This window comes from Candida metapsilosis (assembly GCF_017655625.1).
Source record: "Candida metapsilosis strain BP57 chromosome Unknown scaffold7, whole genome shotgun sequence".
In the NCBI taxonomy this organism is placed as follows: domain Eukaryota; kingdom Fungi; phylum Ascomycota; class Pichiomycetes; order Serinales; family Debaryomycetaceae; genus Lodderomyces; species Lodderomyces metapsilosis.
Window position 1 is genome coordinate 327,882 of NW_027138165.1, and position 26,936 is coordinate 354,817.

Below are 26,936 nucleotides of genomic sequence, written 5' to 3' on the forward strand. Positions count from 1 at the left end.
TCAATCAAAAACAGAGAGCTCTCAATTTCCAAATGAGAAAAGTTTGAGTTCTGATGTTGACTTGGAGAGCCAAATGTCCACTGTCCAAGATGATCGTCTACTTGAAATTGCAAAATTGATTGTTGCCCTGAAATTTAGATCGATTAGAATTTGTCTTGACGTACTGCTAGTAGCGGCATGTGTCCTCTTCACAGGATTCTTGTGTGTTGTTATATATTATCCTCAGATAATTACCTTTTCAGGCTCTGGTTTGATATTGCAACTTGTCACATCGCTATTGTACTTTGTAACGCTTAGCCAGAACAGGCAGCATTATATTACTACTGTTGTTGTTAGAAATTTACGCAATGGCATTAACTTGAACAAACACGACATTTGCAAAATTGGACTTGTTCCTCAACTGTTGTTTCTTTTAGCATGTGCATTAACATATTTTTCAGTGGTGTTTGTTTTCTTTTGCCCTACCGCGTTTTCTGGTCCTTGTGAAGCCCTAATCCTCCCGTTTACTACCGTGCTGCTAATATTCATCACCAATTTATGCTGCTCAGGAACTTTTTTTGGGCCAAGGATTGACTGTGCGGTGGATACTGAAGATATAGAGACTTTACTACAAGAAGTGATTCAAGGTAAAAGTTAATGCTGAAGTCCAAACTGGAGTTGAAGAGATTGGAAACAAACTTATGCAGTGACTGGTGAAAGAAACTAGCAGATGATGCATTATATCTATGTATCTGGCGAAGAAACTAATAGCAACCAAATTTTTAGCTTGACTCCTAGTGGTTCTTAAAAGATCTATAAATATTCCATGCTTTATTTTATACTTAATTCGAATGCTGATAATGTAGAGCTGAAAATTTTGTTAAAATGACAATGTGTTTGGTACTTGGCAGCCCTTGTTCAGCGTTGTTATTAAAACCACATAAAAAGGTAATTTCTCGTAGTGAAGCTTTCGAAATGCATGAACCTCTTAGATATTGCGCTTGTTGCTACCACCCAAGAAATTACGTCATCATTTGCTCGCAATTTCGAGATATAATATTTTATCGCTTAAAATCTCGACAAGAAAAAAAAAGCCACCAGAGTTTTGCCGTGCATTTCGACTATTGCTGACGTTAGAGACTAGTTCATCATAATACAAATCTCATAGCTTTGAATGATGCCGGAAGAAAAATTTGACGAGCAAGATAAAGATTTAGAGTCTCAACGGACTCTGAAGACCGATGAGAAGCTAAGTAGTAATGTGTCCCATTTGGATTCAAATATCGAAAAGACGACATTGGAAATTAATCACCGTGAAGCAATTGAATGGCAATTGCTGAAGTTTCAGTGGTACTGGCTCTTCTACATGGTGTCGATGCTAATATTAAGTGTGCCTGTTACATTCTTTAGGTCATATTTCCTTGGCATGAAATTTCCCGGGAAGAACTACATGATGAGGTCTAGTTTGATAGGATTCCATCAATATCCGATCAACATTCTTCACTGGAGGCTAAAATCTAATACAAGTTCAGCACACTCAAAGTTCCCTGTTGACAGAGCATCAAAAGAATACAAAGTTATAATAAAGCATATACTTAGGAGTCCGCTTTTGAGTTTCGGGTATGCTGCTGTTATAGGGAGTACCATGTGGTTGACATTTTTTTGCCCAATGCTTACTGATGCTCAAACCTTTTCTTTCATCTTGGGTCTTCTTCTGTGGCCACTTATATGGATAGATCGCTATGTCGAACGAAAAACACAGAGTCTTGATTCCATTGAGAGTTCGAATGCGGCAAAGTCTTCTGTTGGATGTGAAAATGGTCGTTCATTAGAGGCCGGAGAGCAGGCATTAGAGCCATAAAGCTTATTGCACAAGGTTCTGGAGGAATGATAGAGTAAAGCCGGATTCATAATTCTGAAGAGCATGCTTGAACTACACCATCAGTGAGTGGAAAGGTAAACAATCTTATCGCTTCGGGACTTAAACTATTACGATAGCCGTTTGCATAACTCTTTTCAAATAGAGCTCAAATAAAAGAAGAATATCAATTGAGATGATGAAACTTAAGTTTTTCAAGTGTAGTTAGTTTATTTCGACTTGTCATGTATACTTATGTGTATATGTCAATGAAGTACAACCAAATGACTCTTTAACTTAAAAATGAACATCGTAATCGCTCTAATTACCCTAGATCAAGGTTACATTATGGTTCATTCTGATGCTCTTAACTTTGAACCCACTTATTACCACCTAACCACTAACAATCACGACCAAAGTGAATAAAAACATCAGAATCCCAATGAAAACTCATTTTTGTACTGTGGTTGAGTTGATACCGAACCTTCCCTTCTCTACCCATGTCTTCGGAGTATCTCTTTATTATATTTGCTAATGGGCCAATCAATTACTTCGTTTTGCGCTCCTCGCTACCATCCAAAAATTTTAAGTTTTGCTCGCAATTTCGGAAATTTTGCCATTCCATAAACCGGATTGCTTATTCAAGCTACAGGAATCGCAAGAGCTATTAAAGTTGGAAACCAAAAAAGTCGTTCCACTTTACTGATTGTTAGGAATGACTACAGATACTTCAGGAAGTCTTGCAACAGCGAAGCCCTATGACAATCAAGTAGCTGATGGCACGTGCGTCAAAGAGGGGCCAAGCTCTACCGAACACGCTGGAGATTGCGAGAAGCTTTCACCCGACAGTTATGAACAATCAATGAAGATAAAGTTACGTCAATTCTACGAACTAGAGACTAGATTGCTAATGATAATTGGATTTGCTGGAGCAATAGTCACTTTCTTTAAACAAAACTCGAATGCGGAACCTCTAGCTTTGGTTATTTACAAATGTTTCTCAGCATTTTTTGTTATGATTTTCATTCCACGTCCTGTCCTAGAACTTTGCCATTGGAAGTTAGAAAGGAACATTATTTTAAACAGCATGCGTTTACCTATCGGAGGAATATCGGAGGAGGAGAACAGACCCATAGTGCAACATATTTTGAGAGATCCAGTTTTGGGCGCGGTATATACTGCTATCATTGCTCTCACTTTTTGGTTGCAATTTATTTGCCCTTTTGAATTCAATCTGGCAAATCTTGTGGTGGGATTTATTGTTGTAATGTTTTTGCTTGGGCAGTTTAAAAAACGCTTTATTCCAAAAGAATGGAAGTTCGATTTCAGTGACAGCTTTAATGAGGTTAATGGAACGAGTCTGTGCAATAGAAAAGGTTCCCCTGAAGTAGTGGACAATCAACCATTAGATTTAGAGAGTGTGGAACAGTTACTTGAAACCACTTTGAAGCAGCAGAAAGAAAATGCTGGCGATGATTCAGTTGAGGGTATAATTGAGAACTACAAAGCAATCACAAACCAGAAAATCAAGAAGTACCAAATTTTTCGGTTTGTTTATCCATCCAGTATGATGGTATTGAAGCTTCTTAAGCTTTTCTACTTTAACGATACTGAGATCACATCTACTGAAATATTCGCGTGTACTTTTGATGAGCTAGCAATTGCAACATCTTTCTATCTTTTTGGAAGACTTGTCAACAAGCGCAAAGAAATTATACTAATTGATTATCTACAAGGGCACATTCGTGATGTTGTAAATGAAGAGAAATGGAAGGTTTCAAAAAGTAGTAGGTCGAATTTGGCCTGCGCGTTTTATATCGTCGCCGTTGGATCGTTATATATTGTTGTGAGCAAGCTCAATGAGAGGTACCACAGCATTCATAGTGCACTTTGGGTATTGTTTATGGTTGTATTTACCAATATAGTCACAACAGGAAAGGCCTTCTCGTTTAGAAACAAAGCCAAATAATTGAATGGAAGAGTCTAACTAACAAAGTGTGGAGAATGAGTAGGTCAAATAGAGTCGAGTTTGATCCCTTTTCATGCTAGTTGCATGTAAGATATGTGTATACCAAAACCCATCCCTAACCACGCACTTCCGTCACTCCTACACCCTGATCTAAGAATGAATACATTTGAAATATTTAGTATACGAAAGTCTCGAGTCAATCAACTCCTAAACCCAAAGACAAGAATTGAAACAAAAAAACACTCTAACCTTCTAAAACAATTCCCATGGCTTCCACTTAATCTTGTGTCCATCGCCAACAGGAATATCAACACCCTTTTCTCCATCTTCGATGAAATCTGAATCTTGTCTTCTTCCTTCATCCAAATCAACTTCACTTAAATTGACCCATTTAGACTTGTGCCAAAATTTGAATCCTAAAAAAAAGACAAAAAACACTGGCAACAAGATATAAGCATCAACGAAATCTTTACCTGAGAATGGCTTGAATGTTGACCATCCTTGAATTAAGGCCAAGAAGAGATTCAAGACAACTCCCGCAATTGGCAAAACGGGGTACCATAATCCCTTATAAGGCAATTCATCAGTGGATCTCCCTTGCAATTTCATTGCTCTTCTGAAACGTAAATGGTAGAAACAAACGTTACCCCAGACGATAAACACAGCAACACCGGATATATTGACGATGTAACCGTAAGCTTCGGCCGCTCCTGTACTTTGGTTCATCAAGGAGATCAAACCAAATAAGTTCATGAGAATCACTGAGGCATAAGGTACACCTTGTTTGTTGACTCTCTTCAAGATTGATGGTGCACATCTTTCATTAGCCAAATGGACCATTGCTCTTGATCCGGTATAAATAGATGAGTTAATAGCTGAAACACAAACTGCAACAATGAATGCATTGACTAAATGCGCACCACCTTCCCATCCGGCTCTTTGAATAGCGATGGTCATTGGTGATTTCAAAGCCTTGGTAGATTTGCCCAATCTGTCATCATTGTAAGGAACAGTCATACCATAAAATACAGCAATTCCCATGTAAACAAGTAAAATACGCCAGAAAGTTTGTCTAATAGCGTTAGGGACAGCTTTACTTGGATTCCTAGTTTCAGCAGCACAAACGGCAACAATTTCAGTACCACTGTAAAAAGTACTTGCAAATGTAAAACAACTAGCCACCGATTTGAATCCATGCGCAAATGCACCAGGGTCATTCCAGTAATGGAAACCAAATGCTTTTTGACCTTTGACACCACCAGCTGCGTAAACAATTGAAAAGATGTAAAATGCCACCAATCCCAAAATTTTAAACAATGCTAACCAAAATTCAACTTCACCAAAAATAGCAACACCCAAAAACTGAAACAACAAGAATGGAAGCCAAAGAATCAACACATACGCATAAAGTGGTACTTGAGGACCCCAAAATTGCAATATACTAGCAACTGAATTATACTCGTTACTCAAGACAGCAATCCAAATAATAACATACATCCAACCAACACTGGCACCCCATCCGAAATCAACAAATTTGATCCCCAATGTTGAGAAAGCACCACCAGATGGATACAATGTGGCCAACTCACCCAAGGATTGCATCATAAAGAATGCAATAACACCAATTGCTCCAAACCCAATCAAGATGGCTGCTGGACCCTCAGCCAATGCACTTGAAGCACCAACAAGAATACCAGGTCCAATGATTCCGGCTAACGCCATCAAGGATAAATGACGTTCTTTTAAGCCATGTTTTAGACCCCTGTCATCCACAGACAGGGCAGAGCTAGTAGTGTTGTAATTCAGTGATGTACTTTCATTATCAATTAATTCTGCTGATTTGACCAGCTGAAAAGTATCTTTGTTGTTGTTGTTGTTAATGTTGTTATCGGGGTATCGCTCGTGTGATGGCGAATTCTCAAACGGCTGCGACATTCTCAGAAAAATAACTAGTTATAAGTTGCGATTTGTTATATGACGACTGTAGGTCGAATAGGGTATGGTATATGTATTAAGGTAGTTATTTTGGATAAAAATGTAGATTGAAGGAGAAAGAAGTGTAAAAGAAAGAAAAGCTTATGGAGAAATGTACATATATTTATATAAACGATGATATTGTCGTTGGCCATTGTCTGTGGATAAGGCATTTGAAGGGAAAAAAGAAAAGGCTTCTTCTGTTGTTTTAGTGAAATTAGTGAGATGATGCAATTTATGCACAATACTAAAAGAACAAAATAAAAAAAGAAATTATTTTTTCTTTTGGTTATCTTTGTGTTAAAATTGCCCTTACTGCCTTGAAATTCTATACGACTGTGTAGAGATAATATTACGCCACGCTCTTGTTTTGGAACAGACTAACCCTCACGCGAAAACTTTAATTAAATAGAACGATCTTGAAATACGATTATACAACCTAAAGTTAGTGTGTGTGTCTTTGAGATCTTTGTTTATGGTGTGGCTCCTTAGATTGCTACTTATGTATGTCGGGCTTTTTTTTTTTTCGCAATATTAGCCGCCGTGAAAACGACCGCCCCGACAATCTTAACTATGGGGTTTACGCTCTACGAATGTTTAATCATATTTCCATTTAGGGCAGTACCCATCATTTACATCTGAAAAAATTTGTAATCTTTCCTAGCATGAGATCTTTTGAGCTTTAACCGCATTAGAGTTCTCTTCTTGAATCCACAGTTTTCAAGTTACAATTTGTGCGAATACAGAACTCAATACGCAATAAAGCCATATTAAATGGCATTTTTCCTCGAGGCAGGTACATGCATATCATTTCTATATAAAGTGCTTTATTCTATCCCCTTATACACGTTGGGCGCTATTAATAACAAGGAAATAGCAAAAAGCCAAAAGGTTTAAATACCACAGTTACAAAAAAATTGGCCTCGCGGCGTTGGCAGATGTAATATTGTTATGCTTTGTAGCTGAATATTTATCTCCTTGGCGTTCATACAACCGTAACAGCGTAATTACAGTCCAGTTCATTAACTCAAACTAAAATCACGTGAGTTTGCGAACCGAGGACCAATAAAAAAAAACTGTGGTTGCAAAAACCAATTTATGCACCTGCACTTAAAATAAACAATAAAGGTCGTGTAAGAGTAATCAATAATAGAATAATGTGAGCCAGAAATTGTAAGACACAATATCCTTACACGACGGATATGCAAGATTACGTCTTACAATTTTTAAGCCACAGTTTATACTGAGTTAATGTCAATCTTGTTGAGAAACGTCTCTTACCGTCATTATTACATTTCAGATGAAGAATTATAAGTGATTAGATTTATTGTTCTATAAAATACGACAATTTGATAGATTTACGGTTTTTAAAATGTAGGCTATATTAAACACATGCTTTTGGAATAGCTTATCAGAAGTGGTATCGTTTTGCAGGGAATCACCTTCCAAACTTCGTCAACATTCTCTCTTCTTTCGTTGTTTTCAACGTCGCATTTAGCCGAGGGAGAACAGTCGCATGACTTTGTCGCGACTCGAAAATGTCGTCAGCTTTCTTCCTCTCGCGACATCTCTCTCACAAACCAGAAGAAAAAGCCGTGAAAAAAATTTTCACTTTGATCACTTTACTTCTCTTTTTCCTCTTCACACGCTCCTGTTTCTGCCCCAAATTTGCTTTGCATCCGTCGAATTATGGGTTCTGGTGATGGAGAAGATCAAGCCATGAAACTGGGCTTTCGCTTTTGATACTTGTATTAGTTTGGTTTCATGGATCGTGTGGATGGCTTTGTATCCATCGTGTGGTTTTCGAGTGACCCTTTATTTGTTTCTCGAGAGCCTGATCGGTCCCACTATATTCTTTAAGAAAAGCTATGTTGTTAGTAAGAGCTTTTAGTGTATGTTGTAGTTGATGTAGAGAGATAAGCGACTATCTGATTCTAACAGGTTCCGTTTGACACCTGCATTGGAAGAGAGCTTCTCCTAGTCAATGCTATACTAGGTGACTATTATTACTCTACATGTTCACTTGAGACAACTGCAATATCACTACATCCCTCGCGGTGTTCCCATCGAAAATCGACTTCTTCTATTATACATTTGTTGATAAATTCTGTTTACTCTTTGCACCTAACTAAAGACAGCTCTATCATGAACTGAGATGTTCATATTTTGATCCCATCAGTGCTGCATTCACTTCCTCATCCCCTAAGTGCTACATTCACTTGGGATGTTCTGGTCTCAAGTCCGACCTCCTTGGTGCCTCCAATGGATGTAACTGTGCCAAATAAGTAATTGCCCACATGAGATAACACATGGCCAACCCCAATATCACCGATGATCTAAATACCGTTCTATTTTCTTGTGGAGCAAAAAACCATGCCAATGCCGAAAGGCCAACAACAACAACTAGTACAATGAGAACTGTATACCTAGGGAGGAGGGGGTTAGTATAATGCAATAGAACTGATACATCCTCCGCGTACATACCCACTCATGTGTCGAATTGATTATTGATGATGGATGATAGATGGTTGATGGAGAGTAGAGTTGGTAAAATTGCGAGACCTGTTTTTTTTTGTTGACTTTTTTCTTTTGCGTTAAGGAATCAAAAGCGACCGCCGCCGATCTTCTGAAACATCAATGTCACAACCACCACTACTGCAACTGGTGTCTAATTGGCTATTCAATGTCATTCAGCCGCTGTATTTATACAAGCAACTAGTATATACCCACGTATACCAGTTCCTACAACAACATCTTAAAAAGAATTTAAATTTTAAAATACGAACACAAGTCCACACATCTGAAGAAACTGGACAGTCTGAGTTGTTAATAAACTTATTTGGTACAATAAACATCAATGAGGAAATTGGGGTACCTATTGAGATCTGGCTTCCATTTACATACCCATTTTCGGACTACGACAGAAAAGGCGCCCCATTAGTATACATTGTTCCTGATCATGCAAGGAGTTGGTACTTGAGACCCACCAACAATGTTGATCTGCAAGGGAAATTCTACCACCCATATCTTTCCAACTGGTATCGTGACTTTAATGAGAGTAGTGGAGATCTTTCAAGCACTTTTAATTTGATTGAGTTGGTCAATATACTATATCAAAGTGTGAGGTATGAAGTCCCCATTGTATTACAATCAGCTGGTTTGCAAACTAGTGCCCCACCAAAGCCAGCTAAAATATCTGCCAATCAAACTGGTCAGTTTGCACGAGTGCCACTGCATCAATCATCACCTAGTCGTTCAGCTGTTGTATCTCCACAAAGCACAGGACGCCCCCCTCTTCCCGCCAAACCTCCCAAGGTCTTGTCGCCGCAACATACGCAGTCAAATGAAGTACCCGAAAAGTATCAGCGACCATTACCACTACCACATGAAGTTTGCAGTCCTGCATTGTCGAACACAGAGGTTGCGTCTGTCACACCTCAACTCACACAGCAAATTACTGAACAACACATGCACCCTAATCTACAGGATACTGCATCTAGAAATGTGCTTATAAATCAGCAACCTCAGCGACCAATTGAACCAGTGGACTTAGTCGATAGTATTTCCCAGCTATCAGTCATTGACAATGAACGAAGAGAAGCACTCGAAAAGTTATCACAACAATTCAATGATCAATTCACCCAGGACCCAATTCACCAACATACTCAATTCATCAATGAAAACATCCAAAAAGCCAATGCATTATACACACAATTATCACGTCATAATCAACAAGCATTGGAAAATTCCAAAAACTTGGACGACCACATCAATCACATATCTACCAGATTATCAAACTTGACCCACTTGAATCAAGAATTGACGATACTTAACCAACTCAATAATCAATCTCAAGATAAAGTTATCCTTAACAATTCATTTGAACTATCTTTAGATGAATTGATTATTCCTGATCTGCCCTTGGTCAAACAGTTGTATGAAGTCGTACTGGAGATTAAAGCTACTAAGGATACGATCAATTTAATCTCGGGCAATTTCCATGGTTGTAAAGAGTTGGTTAGTGATAAGAATTTGGATGCTTGTGTCAAGACGTTAAGAAACTTGGGCCGAGAATTGTTTTGGTTAGAGTTAACAAAGAATGAAATTGCAACCAACATAATGAACTTGCAATCATAAGCCCTAGTAAGAGATACACTGTATTTAGCTCTTGTATGTATTCCTGCATATAGCTCCATAGAGAAAATTCTTTTCGTGCGAGCTCATCCTTTGAAGAAAAAAAATTGTAAATTTTCAGTTAACCATCTGGTGCACCTGTTTATACTCTCTTCACCACACACAATGTCAAAGGAAGATTTCCAAATCAAGCCAGAGAGTGTAACTCCATCAAATAACACCTCAGAATGGCCACTTTTGTTGAAAAACTACGATAAGCTTCTCGTTAGATCTGGTCACTATACCCCCATCCCAGCTGGGTCATCACCAAATAGCAGAGACCTTAAATCTTACGTTTCTTCAGGTGTGATCAACTTGGACAAGCCATCGAATCCATCCTCGCATGAAGTTGTTGCTTGGATTAAAAGGATATTAAGAGTTGAGAAAACTGGTCATTCGGGTACTCTTGATCCTAAAGTTACTGGGTGTTTGATTGTTTGTATTGATCGTGCTACTAGATTGGTTAAATCGCAACAGGGTGCAGGTAAGGAGTATGTTTGTATTGTCAGATTACATGATCAGTTGCAAGATCCAAAGGAATTGAATAGAGCTTTAGAGAATTTAACTGGTGCTTTGTTTCAAAGACCACCATTGATTTCTGCCGTCAAGAGACAATTGAGAGTAAGAACAGTTTACGATTCCAAATTGATTGAATTTGACAATAAGAGAGGCTTGGGTGTATTTTGGGCATCTTGTGAAGCTGGTACTTATATGAGAACATTGTGTGTTCATTTGGGTATGTTGTTGGGTGTTGGTGGACACATGCAAGAATTGCGTCGTGTGCGTTCAGGAGCCATGAGTGAACTGGACAATTTGGTCACTTTGCATGATGTTTTAGATGCTCAATACATTTACGACAACACTAGAGATGAATCATACTTGAGAAAAATCATTCAACCTTTGGAAACCTTGTTGGTTGGGTACAAGAGAATTGTAGTTAAGGACTCAGCTGTGAACTCGGTATGTTATGGGGCTAAGTTGATGATACCCGGTTTATTGAGATACGAAGAAGGGATTGAATTGTATGATGAAGTAGTCTTGATTACGACTAAAGGTGAAGCTATCGCCATTGGTATTGCTCAAATGACCACTGTTGACTTACAAGGATGTGACCATGGTGTTGTTGCTAAAGTCAAGAGATGTATCATGGAAAGAGATACTTATCCAAGAAGATGGGGTTTGGGACCAGTTGCTCAAAAGAAGAAACAATTGAAAGCCGATGGTAAATTGGACAAGTATGGAAGAGTAAATGAAAACACACCAGAAACTTGGAAGAAGGAGTATAATGATTTGGACGAACAACCAGCTCCCCCAGTTCCAGAATCGAAATTGGCTGCTCCTGAGCCTCAATTGCCTAAAAAGACCTTGATTGAGGAAGTTGATGTCACTGTTGAAGGTTCTGAGAAGAAAGACAAGAAGGAAAAGAAAGACAAGAAGGAAAAGAAGGATAAGAAAGAAAAGAAAGAAAAGAAGGATAAGAAGAGGAAAGCTGAAGATGGAGGGGAAGAAAAAAGCGAAAAGAAGAAGAAATCTAAAAAGGAATAAAGCAGATTCTATAGATGCAACTTTTTTTGTATATTACATAAACATTTAATCGGATGTAAAGTATTTTTTGAGACATTAGGCATTTTTCATCTCTACGTCTTCATTTTCCGATTTCACTTTTGACAAGATCTTAAATGTTGGATCATAAGTTACATTTTCCTCCAACGTACCATATCTCAGTGCCAACAATTTGTACAATCTCTCCAATTGCAGTTTTTCCATATCCACATGTTTATGGAACCCAATGTTTTTATTTATCTCCATCAATTCTCGCAACAAGAGTACTCGACATGAATCTGCTGATTCTGAAATGGAAACTTGTTCTTTATTCCCCAGCGGCCCTTGAACCATTTCGCATCTTGATTTCGGCAACACATCCAAGCATTTAGTAACGAATCGCATCTTGTCGTTTGTACCTGAGGTTTTGATCACTAAGAAATAGGTCAAGATGAATGAGATGAAATAGAACGTGGTCTTGTCGCCAATCTTCACCAACATCAGTCTGAGATCCTTGATTTCTAAATCGGGAGGGATATCTCGAAGTAAGGTCATGATGATCTCCAACGTCATACATAATAGCTTATCATAAATGACAAAGTTGTACTGAAACGAATCAGCATGTTTTGGTGGCTGTTTATTAACAGTTGAAAACTCATCAAAAAGCGTGTTTCTAATAGCAGTAAACTTTTCCACTGCTAATTGAGACTCCGTAGTATCTTCCTTCAGCATGATTTCATTAACTTCGTAATCTAATAAAATGATCAAATGAAATGTTGAATACACGTTTAATTCACTGAAATTCCCATGTGGTCGAACGGTATCTCCACCAAGACCATTATTCATTTGTTGTAACGATGCGCCAGCATCATTTTCAAGTAAAGAACTAGTCATATTCCTAACTTTTAAGTAATAAAACTTGGCAGCTTGAATATCACCTCGACTATGGTAATACAATGCAAACATGTAGTTGATGTACGGATACATTGGCTTAAACATGGTATACTCGTCTCGAGTAAAAAATTTATTGTTTGCAGTCATGAAATCATTCAAGAATACCATCTTCATATCATCATTGACGAATAGTTGCCATTGTTGATAAAACTGTACCAAGTATCGAATATATTGCAACTTCAAATGACGTTGTTGAACCTCATTGGCTGTGAAATATTTTGCCAAATTTCGATTCAATTTGAGATCATCTTGAGCATGTCCAATTGATGAATATGCTTTTTCAAAACACACTTTGGATCGATCTCCAATAGCATGTAAATACGCAATCCCACTTAAGAAATACAACATCGTTTTGAAATCCACAACAGGCAACCACGACACAACAAAGTCAAACTCAATGTTGAGTTCCCCTTTTATGTGAAATTTGATATCTCCATTGATTTGCCATTGCTCCCAATTGGATTTTTCACCCTCGTTTAAAATACGCATTAGTTCTTTGATAACAAACTTGGATTCAGGAGTATTATTCAAACTCACGTTGGCTAGTAGTTTGGTCATCAAAACGTATGCTTCAAACGGCTGCTGCGCTGCCTTGACTTCATACCCTCTCAACAACTCCACAGCAGCAGCATGGTCTCCTCGAAAGTTATGCAATCCTGCCAAGTAAACAAGAGCAATTTCCTTCACTGTAGGATGTAGCTTAGGATCCTTGACGAAACGTTGTAGATTAACCAATGCAAAAGTAACATCTGATATTAACAAATACTTCATTCTCGCCAATTGTAAACATGTAGCTAGTAAATGAAACCCACCTTCTTCATAATAAGCTACCCTTCGTTGAGCGAATCCAACCACCATTGTAATATCAATCTTTTCATAAATTTCAATCACTAGCAAATCACAAAAGAATTGAAACTCAACAAGTGAATGGTCTCGACAAATGGTCTGAGCTCTAGTCGCATATGCTTCAGCTAGATCAAAACTCTCTGTTTCATCTAGGTATAATCTGGCAATCTTGTAGTATATGGATACCAATAGATGAGGATTCAATTCCTTTGTATACTTTTTAACAAGTATCAACAAGCACTTGATGGCTGCTTTGATAAATTTGTGATAATTCAATACACTCTGTAATGACTTGTCAACTACTAACGACTCATGGGCGTTGTGAACCAATTCTTGAGATTTTTGAACAAAATATGCAATTTTTAAATTAGGATGTGATAAGCTCTCATTTAAAAACTTTTCCACTTGTTCTTTTGTATATGGGATCATTTCAAATTTTGGCTTGCCAAATACCTTGAAATCAGCTTCTCTACCGCTTGCTGCTGAATTGCTGAATTTGTTTGAATAATGTTGTGGTTTCTGAGAACCAGAGCCATAACTCCCGGAATGTTTTCTTTCACCAGAGTAGCTGGGTCTATATGAATCATATTTTGTATTTGCAGGCTCAAATTTGTGCTTTTTAGAGGGCGGTTCAAATCCTTCACGAACCCAAGTCCTTGGCCTATAGGTATCTGTTCCATTATTATCTTGTGTATGAGACAGGTGTGGTCGTTGTGAATAGTTTGTAGTATAAGAGTCTGCCTTTGCGGTAGCAACAGAGCTCTTATTGGGTATCCAACTCTCTCCTCTGGATAAATCTTGTCTGCCAAACCGCAGATAGCCTTGAGCTGGTGCCTTACTTGACTTCAGTTCCCCGTACTGTGAAGCTTTGGATGGGCTGATGTCAGCTCCATTTGAATTCGTTGCTTTATGCTGAGGGGTGAAATGGTCCACAGGTTTGGTGAATTCAGGATCAATGGAGCTTGCAGGTTTGTTTGCAGGTTTGTTTACAGCTCCACTTCCGGCCCATTCTCTCACATAATTTTCATGTTGCGTGTCACCATTTGGTGCCAGGGTTTGCGTTTCCAAGGATACACCGTTGTGAGTATGATTCGATTGAAGTGACAGGGAATGCGATGCAAGGTTAGATAAACACAGAAGCGCGCCATCTTCGGGGTATTTCTGGTGTCCATCCGCTTGTGTAAATGAGCCAGCAGTTTTTTCAAGCTCCACAACCTTTGATATTCGTAGAGGTTCGTCTCTATTCATTGAGAACGATGCTTCCACCAACTTCCCATCCTTGTTCTCCAACAACTTCAACACGGGATCCTTCAGGGCACTATTACTAGAGCTTACCATCTGTACATCCAGGCTTTCTCCAGCTGACCCATTTCCCGTGGTCTCAATAGTTGTTGCTGCTGCTTGTAAACCAGTATTATTGATAGCTCCGAGGTTAGAGAGATTAGCCAACACACTTTCGATGTTCTGTGCTAGATTAACTCCTGGGGAAGTATCATTTATCCTATTAGGTTCTGTACTTCTGGTATTTAAGTTGCCGTTCAGTAGGTGTGATTCAGTGGGAGCTGGCAAAGCTAGTTGTTGTTGTTGCTGCCCCGGGCCCTCTATTGCTTGCATTATCGAACCATGATGATCCAATGGAGCTTGCATATTGTTAGATTTCGCTAGTGCACTCAAAGCCTGCATTATATCCTCCCCATCTTGTCTATGCTCCTTCACTAATGGCGGAATTTCATCCTTATACCTATCGTATTCCCAATATCTAGACGACTGTTCTCCATCGTAATACAGCGGGCCTCGTCGTTCTATCTCTTTATAAGGGTTATACCCAGTATAGAAGCTACCTTCTTCTTCTTCTTCCTCTTCTTCCTCTACTCTAGATTCCTGTTGCAATTGACTTAAAAGTTTTAAAGTGGAATTACTCTCGGATTGAGGTTCTGATCTGTTCATGCCACCCAGTACGAGTGAGTACATGTCGTCAATATCAGTCGCTAGTGCGTTGTTGTGTCGTTGAGGTAGAGGTGGTTTATCCACTGATGTCTTCTTCTTGCGTGCCATGGTGGGGTGTAAACTGATTTAAAGTGATGTGTGTAATACGGCTTTTCGGTGCTGCCAAAATCATTATTCTTTTTTTCTTTTTGCACTGGTACGCGTACATACTAACATCCGTTTCAAAGAGGATAATGTACTATTATATCATCTTAAATTCTATATTTCATTATGGAAGTAAAACACATTTATATATCTAACAACGTGGGGGTCTACTTTTTCTTGTTATTATTATTATTCTTCATCTGATTATAATTCTCCTCTAATCTTCTTCTCAACATACGCTCCTCTGCCAATTCTTGTTCATAGAAATCTTGCATCTCACTAACAATCTTTTTAAATTCGCTCCTCAATATGCCATTGCTAACACCACTTGCCGTAGTTATAGGGTTCTTAGAAGCAACAGACAGGATTTGACTTGTAACGTCATCATCATCACTAGTGCCGGAACCTTTACCGACTGTTGGAGACGAAAAGTCTCCACTGTTGTATTTCAATGACGTTGCAATAGAAGAATGCTTTGAAACGCCAATGTTGTCGACTTTTAACAAATGAAGTTCTTTGCGTAGCTTTGATATTTCTTTATCTTTGTTTTCAAGTGAAATTGAATGACTAGGAGAGGTTGTAGTTGAGAACGAGCTGAGATGAGAAGGCAGATCAGTGACACCTCTCTCTTTCTCCAACTTGTCAATTTTCTTTCTATAATCTTGTATAAGCTTGGAGGAACTAAGTCTTGAAAGCTCATACTCCTTAGCCAAATATTGATAGGAGAATTTCAAATCCGCCAAGGCTGTCTTGTACTCGGAAAGAGTCTTGTGTTCTGAGGAAGGTGATGTTGAAATCAGCTTTTCCAGCATTGAATGGTTTGCAATTGAAGAAGTATCTTCGGTTGACTGTGATGTAGCAGGCTTCAAAAGTATGGCATCAATGCATTGTTGTAGCCAGTGCACTTTTGCTTCGACATTAACTTCGTTTGAAGTAGGAGGAGGAGCTAGCGTAACATTCCTCTGGACAGCAATACTGGCAATGTGTGCAGAAAGTGATTCAAAAAGTTTGGGAGATAAATGGTTGTGCTGTTGTTGTCTTGCTGGTGACGAAGTGACTGAATTTGAATATTTGGCCATCTGATCATCTGAATAAGCTTCTGATTGTTGTTGATCGTGAAGACGGCTACGCTTCACATCCTCAATGTACCCTAAAAGCATGCATGATAAGTTATGGTTATTAACTTTCTCTCTAGCATCATCCAACTGTTCATTGTTGGATATTAACTGAGATTGTAAAGATGACACAGTTTTAATGACTCGTAGTAAAGTCTCATTCTCCACATCTTCTTTATACACAACTTCATTGATAAACTGTTGTGATAATGCAATTTTTGAAAGCAAGTATTGTTGTAGCTCTAATTTTTCTTCAACTTTTTGTTTTAGCTTTTGAATTTCATGAATAGGTAGTATGGACTCTTTGGCGAGTTGACTTGAATCAAAAGCGGCATTTTCAACCAATATTTTCAAATTCATATAATTAGGCTTACTTGAATGTAAGAATGCGTCTAGACTGATAGTGTCCCCTTCTTCATCAACGTCAGTGTTGGTTGGTGTTGATGATAAACTTGGCACATTGTTGGTCAATGAAGGATACAAAGCAGCACTAGATTGTAGACGTTGATTGAATGGATCTTGGAAAGGGTATGAGTTTTGGGTCGAAGATGAAGGGTCTTGAATATTGACCTCGGATGTAACATTTAAAGCAGATCGGTATTGTTCTTGTAATTGGAATTTTATTAGATCCTGGGTGGTGTTGGTTAAGTTGTAGGTGTTTGTTGATTCGTTGTGAGTTTGTTTAAAGGGAGACCCATGGTTGAATTCGTGTGTATCAATCATAGTTGGAGTTAATGCATAAAGGTTTGGCGTGATTTGAATCTGGGTGGTGCACCTCCTCGTCTAATTTTTCGTGGGAAAAATGAGTGGATGTAGATACAGTGGGTTCTGCGTGATAGTTTTGAAACTTTTCGTTTCTAAAATAAAAACCTCAATATCTGATGTGTTATATATATACACCTGTGCGTGTGTGTGTATTTGATGAAAGATGCTGTAATTATATAAAAAAAGTTTAATTCAATTATTATGGTTGAAACTTTACAATTTTTTTTTCTGAAACGACAGATTCTTGGGTAGTGTACTTTTGCTAAATAATTTTTTTTATATTTTAGACGCGTTTGTGTAAAACTTATCACACACAATGCAAAGACAACAATACGATTTGATCTTTGTAAACTAAAATTACACGAAACACAATAAATAAAAATATACACAACAATAGTAACAATAGTAACAACAGTAACAATAGAATCTTCCTGAAATTTCAGTTACGCGTTTTGTATTTCATCAGAAAGAAGAATAGATCTTACTCAATCTCATCCTAATTACAATTCTAGACCCATCACAGTACAAAACTTATTCTAATTTCCTTTTATTGTTGTTCATTATTCAGGAGTACGCCCCACAAAGATTCTTTTTTCATGTAGCTAAACAGAGGGAGGCTATTGTACTTCACATGCATAATCTAAAAGTCATCAAATAAGCATAAAAGTGTATCATATGTCGGCACATGAAATTGCTGTCTCCGAAAAAAAAAAGGTACATCCGAACCAACTTTGTAATCATACAACACAGCACCCTTTACAAGTGAAATAGACTAAAACTGTGGCCAAGTAAAAAGGAACCTGAAGTGTTGTGGGTTCATAACCATTGCAACAATAGGAATAACAGCAATCGAACTAAAGAAGTCGTGTGTATTTTTATATAGGACAATAGACCCCGAGCTGCTACCAAGAAATTTCCTCATTGTTCAAGAGAGCAAAATCGGGCGAAAAGAAAAATTAAAATTTACAACCGCAATACAACCGCAATATACGACAAAAGGAGACACGAAAAAAGGAAATGAAAGAACAAGAACCATTCACTAAAATTGCCCCTAAAAATAAAGACTCCATCAGATTCATTACCTTTAACGTCAACAGTGTCAAGACAGTTTTCAATTATCATCCATGGAACAAAATCAACAATGATTTCAACACCATGTTTGATCTCCTACAAGCAGACGTGATTACCTTACAAGAGCTAAAACTAACTGAACTGTCCTTATCTACTTTGAAAAATATTGGTCATTTACAAAACTATAGATCATTTATAAGTCTACCGGCGAAAAAGAAAGGGTATAGTGGCGTTGGTTTGTTTGTGCGAATACCTCAAACTCCCATACAACGAAAATATCTAACTGTTGTTAAAGCAGAAGAAGGTCTTACCGGGTGGTTATCGGATAAAAGTGGTAAAGCATACAGATTACAGGAGGATAATGTTGGTGGATACACTGACATTGATGAAAAGTTGGGGTTACAAATTGACAGTGAAGGACGCTGCGTTGTTGTTGAATTGAACAACTGTGTGGTTTTTGCATTATATTGTCCAGCAAACTCAATAGGCACAGACGAAGGTGAACTGTTTCGACTACAGTTCTTGCACCAGTTGTTAAAACGATGTCACAATTTGAAATTCAAACATGGAAAAGACGTCATCATTATGGGAGATATCAATGTATGTCTTGATTTGATTGATAGTGCAGAAGGTATCAATGATCGACTAGTAGCTAAACAAATCAGTGATGTTGCAGATGGATGTGTATTTGAACTTGCAAATTATGATGAATGTTGCAAATTCAAAAAATCAAGACGTGCTAGAGAATTGATGAATAATTATGTTGTACGTTCAATGGTACAGGAGAGAATAGAGCAGACTAAATCATCTACAACATCAGCCAATCAATTTCTTTATGACACAACAAGGTATATTCAAGGACGAAGAAAGAAAATGTATACTGTTTGGAACACATTAACTAGTTCAAGACAAATCAACTATGGTTCAAGAATAGATTTGATCTTGTGTAGTTCACAAACTATGCTTAAATATGTATCAAATGCAGATATTTGGCCATTCATTTTGGGTAGTGACCATTGTCCAGTTTTCACTGATTTTGATCCATGGAAAGAGGAGGAGGAGGAAACAACTGATTCAGATTCATGCTTAGTAGGACATCCCGCTAAGCTACTATTTGAAGCTAAGCATCACTTTAAATTGAACAAGACTAGAGATATATCCACATTGTTTGGTAATGGAAAAAAGAGACTTTTGCAATCAGATACAGAAACCTCCACTGAGGAAACATCACTGGATAAACTGGCAACTCCAGAATCACAATCCAATACTGATTCTGTTGCAACCACTCTGACAAAAAGGCCAAAGTTGGTATATACAAGTAGGAAAGCAGCCAAGAAGGACACCAAGCCAAGAGCAATAAACGATTACTTTAGTTAACCACAGAAACGCTTACAATCTATATTTCCCAAAAAAAAATATGGCCTTGCCTTAAGAGCTAATACATGTATATAAACTTAACCCCCTTTCTCAAGATTTTCTAAATTCACTCAACACGGGATAAATAGCTTCAAAAGCAGCATAAATCTCCTCTCTTTGCTTAGCACCCGTCAACACAATCTTACCAGAAACAAAAATCAAAAGCACAATCTTGGGCTTAACCATTCTATAAATTAAACCAGGAAACAATTCAGGTTCATATGAAGAGAAAGTACCATGTGAAAAAGCCAATCCTTCCAATCTAATAGGGAATTTAACATCACAAGAACCAACAATATTTTGAATCTTAAAATCAGTAAATTTGGCATTGAATCCCAACTTTTGTATAATACGGGCATATTTTCTTGATGCCAATTTCGAATCATCTTCAGACTTGGCACCAGTAACAACCATTTTACCACTGGCAAAAATCAATGCAGTGGTTTTAGGATCTCTGATTCTCATAATGACAGCAGCAAAACGCTTTGGATTGTATTCGGCATTACGTGCATGCAAGGCAATCGTTTTCAAGTCCAACCGACAATCTAGATTCACAGTGGCAACTATATTTTGTAAAGTGGGGACAATACCCGAGGTAGCACCATCATCTTCTTGCTGCTGCTGCTGCTGCTGTTGTTGTTGAAGCTGTTGTTTTGAGTCAATGATATCTGCACTTTTCTCCTTCTTGACGGTGCCATCGGCGCCATTAGCGGCAAAGTTCTTATTGTCATTTTCCTCAAGGCCAGCTTCGCCATCTATACCTTTTGGAAATAAAATCGAGTTTGGAGCGGTGAATACCTTAGCTTGAGCAGCTGTTTGTGGCAACTTTAACGAATCCATGATGAAATTATCTTATGTGTGTGTAATATTGTTGTTGTTATATGCAAAAGAATAAAAAAAGAAGCAAATTGTAAACCTGCGTGTGTGTACCTTATGAAGTATGCAAAAAGTTAGAATCTGATATTTTGAGATGAACAAGTGAATGTATCCCAAAATTGGTCAAGTAGAAATGGAAATGAATTTAATATAATACAATAAAAGGATGGGGGCGAGTGATGGTAAAAATCCCGCCTGAACAATAATAACAGTTCCCTGAAGAAAACAATAAAAATATATAATAGTGATAGCTTTGAAAGTAGCTTCTGTCCTCAATGAATCCTGTAAATGAAACCTACCTTGCTATTTGATGTATTTGGTGTAGTTGAAAACCAAAGACTTAGATACCAGTAGTACTAGTAGTATTTATCTGGAAACCCTGTTGAGGATGTGTTGATGTTTTGCTAGATTAACTCACCTATAAAGAAAATAATCCCCAAATAAATTAATAATGGAGATGTATGAATGTGTGTATATGATTTTGTGAGTTGATAAAAAAAAAATTGAAGTTCAACTGGTATATGCAGGAACGATAAGTATTTTCCGATTTTTTGAATTTTTTTTTTTTCGGAAGAGGGAGAAATGCGCTCCTATTTATACTTCTCGAATTTAGCCGGGTAACTGATGAGCAAACCTGCTGATGCGTGGATGTGAGATAAATTATTATTTCTTTCGGTGGCAAAAGAAAAAAATAAAAAATAAAAAATAAAACATAAAATAAAATAAAATAAAAGAAATAAAAATTATATAAACTTTGTATTTGAAAAAGCTTATAAAATGAAATAGCAGAAGCAGACTAGAGCTCCTCCCTGATGTGTATCCTGTGAAAACCCAATACATCCACGCCAGAGTGGTGCTTAAGGTGGCCTGCTTTATGCTTTGCTGTTGGTTGCTCTTCGCCTCTTTTTTTACTATTTTTTTCTTTTTCTCACATCTGTGATCTACCATTTAGTTGCCCTTTTTCTAACGCTCTTTAAGAAGCTTATTCCTCTTTTCACGTTTCTTCAATCTCTCCACCTTCTTCTTGTGCATTTTTTCTGCCAACTTCTCATGCCTCTCCTTCTCAGCCTTGATTTCACGTCTTCTCTTTAAATCATCAATCTTTTGTTTCTTTGCAGTTTCCTTCTCCTCTTTAAGCTCCTTCAATCTCTCTTTGTATTGTTGCTCTTGTAGTTTCTTCAACTCCCTTTGTTTAAATGAGTTTGGTTTAGACACTCCTAATGTCTTTACCCTGAATGCATCTTTCTTTATCTTCCAGTCTTTTCCATTCACTCTTGATCCTTCACATTTATCCTTTGGTGCAAGTGGATCTATGTACTTTTTCGGTATTTTTTCAAACTCTAGATTTGATGTGGAACTCATGACTTTGAAGTAGGTTGAAGAGAGCCGAGATGAGTTCAAATATTTTTTTTTTTTGTTTCTTTTCGTTCCCGCAAAATTGCAAACTGTGTCTTAGTTTCCTATTTTACGACATTCATTATAGTCCTATACAATTCACTCATCATAAACCGTGCTTTGTTTATCAATCATCAAGAGTGCAGTTCTAGTCCATTTTCTTGACCTCGTAAACTTGCTGAATCCATCTCTGTATCGAGGATGTTCCCACTTGGTATCGTAATAAACCCATCCATCTTCAGATTTGGATTTGTTAAACTCTGTATCCAAGTTCCAGTCTTTTTCAATCCACTCCCATTGGTATGAATATATATCGTTTTCAAAAATGGGGAAGGGGAAGTTTTCTTTATGGATAGTTATTGGAGGTGCTGGTTGAAGTGTCTTGGCATAGCAGAAATTAGATCTTTCACTAGGATACAACAAAGACGACCAACCCAAACCTAGCCATCGTCTTTCGTTTTCCAAAATCTCAAAAACAACAGTCTGCTTTAGCTGGGTTGGGGAAACCATTTTCTTTTTCAATATCCTGAAATTTGATAATGTGGGAGTTGCAACTGCATTGCTTTCGGTATCACTGGCTGCTGGAGTTTGTACCCTCGACACCTCTTGATATTCACTAGGATCATATTTCTTCGTTACTTTTACATCCAATCCGGTAATGTAAACAACAACGAGCCTAAGATATATAGATCTCCAAAGCAATTGTCTAATAGCATATGCATGGGGGCTGTGAAATGTTAATGCAAATAACCCAGAATACCACAAGAACTTTTGCGGTGGAATTACAGTCTTTACCAAAAACCAGTACACCGGTGACAACAAGATCGTCACTATAAGCAATCTTGTATAATTTGAAATTGTAAATGGGAATTTTTTAATCGGCCTGAAAATCATTTCAAAATGAATTGTGATATTATGCAAGGTATACAATACCTCCTCTATCGTTGGTTTCTCATCATATTTCGAATCATAGACAATTGAACTAATCAGCCACACAATACTAGCAAAAGTCAATGCTAATATCAATGGAAGTATAAAATGACTAACCATATTCCAATACATCACCACGCATGTGTAAACAGTCAATATTAAAAAGTTTCGATAATGGTCCTCATTTGTCCAAGTTATCGTTTCTAGAATGCCATCAATTAATAAAATGTATGGAAATATCTGTGATAATGCAGTTGCTAAAACGGGAGAGTCCGTCAATAGCTTGCTAGTGGGTGTAGATGTTAATAATTTGGTCTCGCTTGGTTCAAATGCAGCTCTTATGTGGTGCGAAAACTCAGGCATGTTGGTGCCTACGTGTGTGGTGTGATTGTCTTGGTGAAAGGAAGTAACTGTCGAAGTTCGGGGTAATTGTTGAAAGCGAACGAAAAAAAAAAAAAATAAAAAATAATCACATTTGCGAGGCAATTTATTTGGCATGTGAAAAAAGAAAATGGTATGTTGTGACAACTTCATCAGATGGACAATTCTTCATTGTGGCTTACTATGTAGTATCTTGGGGATGTTGAATGATGATATATGTGTAAATGTGCACAAGTCTGAGTTGACTCAACGACTTTGTTGGATACGTTTTGTAGAAATGTTAAAGTTAATATGATTGCTAATCAAATTTTTTCGCAACAATTTCAATCAAAAGAGTTACTCTTTCAAAAAACTGAACATAATTGTTCAAATTAGAACATTTTCACCCACCTATAACGATTAAAATTCTTACTATACTGCACATTACTTTGATCTGTAGACTGCTTCTCAGGATACAGTTGCAAGATTAGGTTTTCAGCGATTGAAATCGACTCTTCAAAAAGTTTTTATAAAAGTGAAAAGTGGGAGATGCCTAGGTACCCAATTTTCTACAGATGGGGTACTTGGATCAATGCTTATTTCACTCCACTAAGCGATACACCACGAAGTTCATCGGTATTTTAAAAAATGTCTGTCTGTCTGAAAGCGCCAAAATTTGTCTGTCGGATTTTAGTCAAGTCGCGAAATTTGCAAAATCAAAACAAACCAAACACAGATAATCGAATAGCACTGATTTCTCGCTAGATAAGGAATTATAGTCGAACCATGCCACTTCAGTGAGTGGATTCAAAGCCACAGTTTTGCGCAATTGCGCATCAGGCACATTCCCCGACATTTTACTCAGGCACTTTTTCAGATACATTCCCCGACAGTGAAATGGTGGTTTATTTGACAATGGATTTGACATTGATGAATGTTTGTTTTGAATTGGGCTTATTGAAGTAATTGAACTGGAGGATGGCTAGAGAAATGAGAATAGTGATGGCGTGGAGGTTCAGCCTCTAGGTAGATACAATCGCTATTGGCTATCCCCACACCATGAAGACGGGTTTGCTAATGCACTGAGTGGGAAAACCTCCACCTCCTACGTTAACTGATATACTCGTAACCCCCGAGAGTATTCTCCAACAGCAATTCAATGCTCGCGTTTCCAAACAATGAGTAATTTTGTTGATTTTAAAAATGACTGTCTGATTCCTTTTGAAAAAGACTGTCTGAATCGTTCAAAAAAACTGTCTGAATGTCCTCAACGAAACCTGACCATACTAAATCTCAACGAAAAACAATGTCCCAACTTTCTTGATTCCTCAAGGGGAAATCAATTTACCTTTTCTAGCTGAATTCCAAACACAGACTTCGTGCCGTACGATCGAATGGCCCAACTGTCTGTTTACAAATTGGACATATAGAGTAAAAAGAGGATTCATGTTTGAATGTTCACTATGGTGGCCACGTTCTAGTTTCGCCACCAATAGAGGATGACATGTTGCAATTTTTTTTCCGTCCATTGTGTTTGTGTCATTTTCTTTGGTGTTCTATACTGGTGGCAAAGTACCATTTAGGAAGGCGCGCCGCAGCATCTCATTACAAAATTTTTCAAATTGACTTCAATACTTAAAGGGACCAATCTTTCGCTAAAACCTTTTTTTTTTGCAATCAACCCTGAACTTACCACTTAACACAACCAAAGACTATAATGACTTACCAAAGACCAAGCAAGAGCAAATATAACAAGAAAAACGTCCACTTTGCTACTCCAAAGAAAGGCGCTAGAGTTTCTAAACCTCAGAAGCAGCAATACAGAAAGTACTATCATGAACAACCATCAAAACGTTTCGCATTTGTTGAAGAGCCAGACAGTGAAGGCGATTATAGTGATGACATAGAAGAAGAAGGTTTCGAAGATGAATCTACCTCAAGTGAAGAAAGCTCTGAGGATGACTCCGACTCCGACTCCGACTCCTCTTCTGAAGAAGATGAAGAGGTTTACGAATTTGACCTTGGACCACAAGACTACGATGAAGAAGATAGCTCAGATGGGAATATTGAATTCATTGACGCTAGTGATGTTGAATTAGAGTCAGACGGTGACGAATATTACGTTGATTTAAATGACCAGTTGGTGAGTGCTGAAGATATTGGAGCTCCTGAGGTTCATGACTTGAATGACGAGATTGTGGCTTACTACGATGGTGAAGAAGCAAGCTCAGACAGCTCAGAGTCCAGCTCTGATGAAGAGGATGCCGATGAAGGTGTTGAAGCTATTGTTCACCTTACTGAGGAGGCAGATAGTTCCGCTGATGATAGCTCTGACAGCGAAGACGAAATTATGGGTTACATTGTTGACACCAAGAAATTGGAAGAGAAATTGCTTCTTGAAGCTATAAGACAAGATTTTGAAGAGGAATTGGTTAGTCCTGATGAGTATGAATCCAGAGATGAAGACTCAGAATTGGGTTCAGAGCCTGAATATATTGAGATTGATAGCTCTGATGAAGATGAGTCATCAGACGAAGAGGGCGTAACTATTTACAAGAGCTTGCCATGTACTGAATGTGACTGCGAAGACGAACAAGAAGACGAACAAGAAGAAGAAGATGACGATTTGCAAGTAGTCAGAGATGACGACAAAGAATTTTCAGTGGTGGATTTATCTGACGATGTCGCCAACAGTTCGGATTACCAATTGGAAGAATTAGATGATGGCTCATACAAATTAAATGTTAGATTCCCATCTTTGGTCAGAGATGAATTGAAAATTGAATTTCTTAAAAAAGAGAATGAGTTAGTCATTAAAGGAAAATTGAACTTTAACGGTGCTGAGACTGAAGATGAGGAGGATGAAGATGAAGTTGAAGATATCACTGAATTAACTCCAGCTGAGTTTATCAATTATGCCTTGGATGAAGACGATGATGATGAGGAAGATGATGAATATCTGTATGCTGACCCAGAAGATGTATCTGAAGAAGAGTACTCAGGTGATGAAGATTCAGCGGTTTTGAGTGGTAAAGAGAAAGCAAAAGCTGAAAAGGCCAAGAGGGATTTCATCTTGTCACAAATTGAGGAGTTGGAGAAAAGGGATGGATACAATGAAGATTCCGATAGTGACTATGATATTGATAGTGAAGAAGAAGAAGAAGAAGGTGATGACTTTGAGGGATTCTATGAAGACGAAGAACCAGAAGATTCCGAAGATTCAGAAGAAGAATACGAGTCCGATGAGTCCTCTTCTGAAGATGAGGAGTTACAAGAAGATGCCGAAGATCTCATCAACCAATTCAAAGATCAAGAAGTGTTTTTCGAAAAGCATTTCCAATTTGACAAAGTTATCAAATTCAACAAGATAAAGGCAAGATTCGTTGGTGATGATGAATTGGAGTTGATAATACCAAGCAAGAATACCACCGTTGAAGAAGACAATTCATTTGCAGTTACAGTTGACTCTTCGGATGATGAGAGTAGCACTACTGAAGAGATTGATGGAAACGTTCCAGTTTTGCGTGATTTGGATGAACTTTTAGAAGCAGTTGAAGCAGCTTAGATGCAGTTTTAGAAGTATTCTTTTCATTTCCCAGTTGTTTACAGTTTTATATAATTT

General features: G+C 37.8%; 13 protein-coding genes across 13 annotated transcripts; 6 read left to right on the forward strand and 7 right to left on the reverse strand. All coding sequences in view use genetic code 12, as the record gives it.

Moving 5' to 3' along the window:
* Positions 1-1,153: 1,153 nt before the first annotated feature.
* Positions 1,154-1,840, forward strand: I9W82_004700 (uncharacterized protein; the record flags this gene model as incomplete). Its single annotated transcript, XM_067693799.1, has 1 exon — positions 1,154-1,840. One exon carries the CDS (start codon positions 1,154-1,156, stop codon positions 1,838-1,840), a length of 687 nt encoding a protein of 228 aa, XP_067546183.1.
* Positions 1,841-2,552: 712 nt separating this feature from the next.
* I9W82_004701 (uncharacterized protein) lies at positions 2,553-3,806 on the forward strand (the record flags this gene model as incomplete). Its single annotated transcript, XM_067693800.1, has 1 exon — positions 2,553-3,806. One exon carries the CDS (start codon positions 2,553-2,555, stop codon positions 3,804-3,806), a length of 1,254 nt encoding a protein of 417 aa, XP_067546184.1.
* A 252-nt stretch (positions 3,807-4,058) lies between these two features.
* On the reverse strand, positions 4,059-5,741 carry AGP3 (Agp3p; the record flags this gene model as incomplete). The annotated part of the gene is made up of 1 exon (XM_067693801.1): positions 4,059-5,741. The coding sequence occupies one exon, from the start codon at positions 5,739-5,741 to the stop codon at positions 4,059-4,061; it is 1,683 nt and encodes a 560-aa protein (XP_067546185.1).
* A 2,254-nt stretch (positions 5,742-7,995) lies between these two features.
* On the reverse strand, positions 7,996-8,272 carry I9W82_004703 (H(+)-transporting V0 sector ATPase subunit e; the record flags this gene model as incomplete). Its single annotated transcript, XM_067693802.1, has 2 exons — positions 7,996-8,206; positions 8,265-8,272. The coding sequence occupies 2 exons, from the start codon at positions 8,270-8,272 to the stop codon at positions 7,996-7,998; spliced, it is 219 nt and encodes a 72-aa protein (XP_067546186.1).
* Positions 8,273-8,417: 145 nt separating this feature from the next.
* On the forward strand, positions 8,418-9,917 carry VPS23 (ubiquitin-binding ESCRT-I subunit protein; the record flags this gene model as incomplete). Its single annotated transcript, XM_067693803.1, has 1 exon — positions 8,418-9,917. One exon carries the CDS (start codon positions 8,418-8,420, stop codon positions 9,915-9,917), a length of 1,500 nt encoding a protein of 499 aa, XP_067546187.1.
* Positions 9,918-10,079: 162 nt separating this feature from the next.
* I9W82_004705 (pseudouridine synthase) lies at positions 10,080-11,498 on the forward strand (the record flags this gene model as incomplete). Its single annotated transcript, XM_067693804.1, has 1 exon — positions 10,080-11,498. One exon carries the CDS (start codon positions 10,080-10,082, stop codon positions 11,496-11,498), a length of 1,419 nt encoding a protein of 472 aa, XP_067546188.1.
* A 75-nt stretch (positions 11,499-11,573) lies between these two features.
* I9W82_004706 (uncharacterized protein) lies at positions 11,574-15,350 on the reverse strand (the record flags this gene model as incomplete). Its single annotated transcript, XM_067693805.1, has 1 exon — positions 11,574-15,350. One exon carries the CDS (start codon positions 15,348-15,350, stop codon positions 11,574-11,576), a length of 3,777 nt encoding a protein of 1,258 aa, XP_067546189.1.
* A 203-nt stretch (positions 15,351-15,553) lies between these two features.
* Positions 15,554-17,224, reverse strand: PEA2 (Pea2p; the record flags this gene model as incomplete). The annotated part of the gene is made up of 1 exon (XM_067693806.1): positions 15,554-17,224. One exon carries the CDS (start codon positions 17,222-17,224, stop codon positions 15,554-15,556), a length of 1,671 nt encoding a protein of 556 aa, XP_067546190.1.
* Positions 17,225-18,283: 1,059 nt separating this feature from the next.
* Positions 18,284-19,714, forward strand: APN2 (DNA-(apurinic or apyrimidinic site) lyase; the record flags this gene model as incomplete). Its single annotated transcript, XM_067693807.1, has 1 exon — positions 18,284-19,714. The coding sequence occupies one exon, from the start codon at positions 18,284-18,286 to the stop codon at positions 19,712-19,714; it is 1,431 nt and encodes a 476-aa protein (XP_067546191.1).
* Positions 19,715-19,804: 90 nt separating this feature from the next.
* TBP1 (TATA-binding protein) lies at positions 19,805-20,593 on the reverse strand (the record flags this gene model as incomplete). Its single annotated transcript, XM_067693808.1, has 1 exon — positions 19,805-20,593. The coding sequence occupies one exon, from the start codon at positions 20,591-20,593 to the stop codon at positions 19,805-19,807; it is 789 nt and encodes a 262-aa protein (XP_067546192.1).
* A 999-nt stretch (positions 20,594-21,592) lies between these two features.
* Positions 21,593-21,991, reverse strand: I9W82_004710 (uncharacterized protein; the record flags this gene model as incomplete). The annotated part of the gene is made up of 1 exon (XM_067693810.1): positions 21,593-21,991. The coding sequence occupies one exon, from the start codon at positions 21,989-21,991 to the stop codon at positions 21,593-21,595; it is 399 nt and encodes a 132-aa protein (XP_067546193.1).
* Positions 21,992-22,123: 132 nt separating this feature from the next.
* I9W82_004711 (uncharacterized protein) lies at positions 22,124-23,317 on the reverse strand (the record flags this gene model as incomplete). Its single annotated transcript, XM_067693811.1, has 1 exon — positions 22,124-23,317. One exon carries the CDS (start codon positions 23,315-23,317, stop codon positions 22,124-22,126), a length of 1,194 nt encoding a protein of 397 aa, XP_067546194.1.
* Positions 23,318-25,031: 1,714 nt separating this feature from the next.
* I9W82_004712 (uncharacterized protein) lies at positions 25,032-26,879 on the forward strand (the record flags this gene model as incomplete). The annotated part of the gene is made up of 1 exon (XM_067693812.1): positions 25,032-26,879. One exon carries the CDS (start codon positions 25,032-25,034, stop codon positions 26,877-26,879), a length of 1,848 nt encoding a protein of 615 aa, XP_067546195.1.
* Positions 26,880-26,936: the final 57 nt, after the last annotated feature.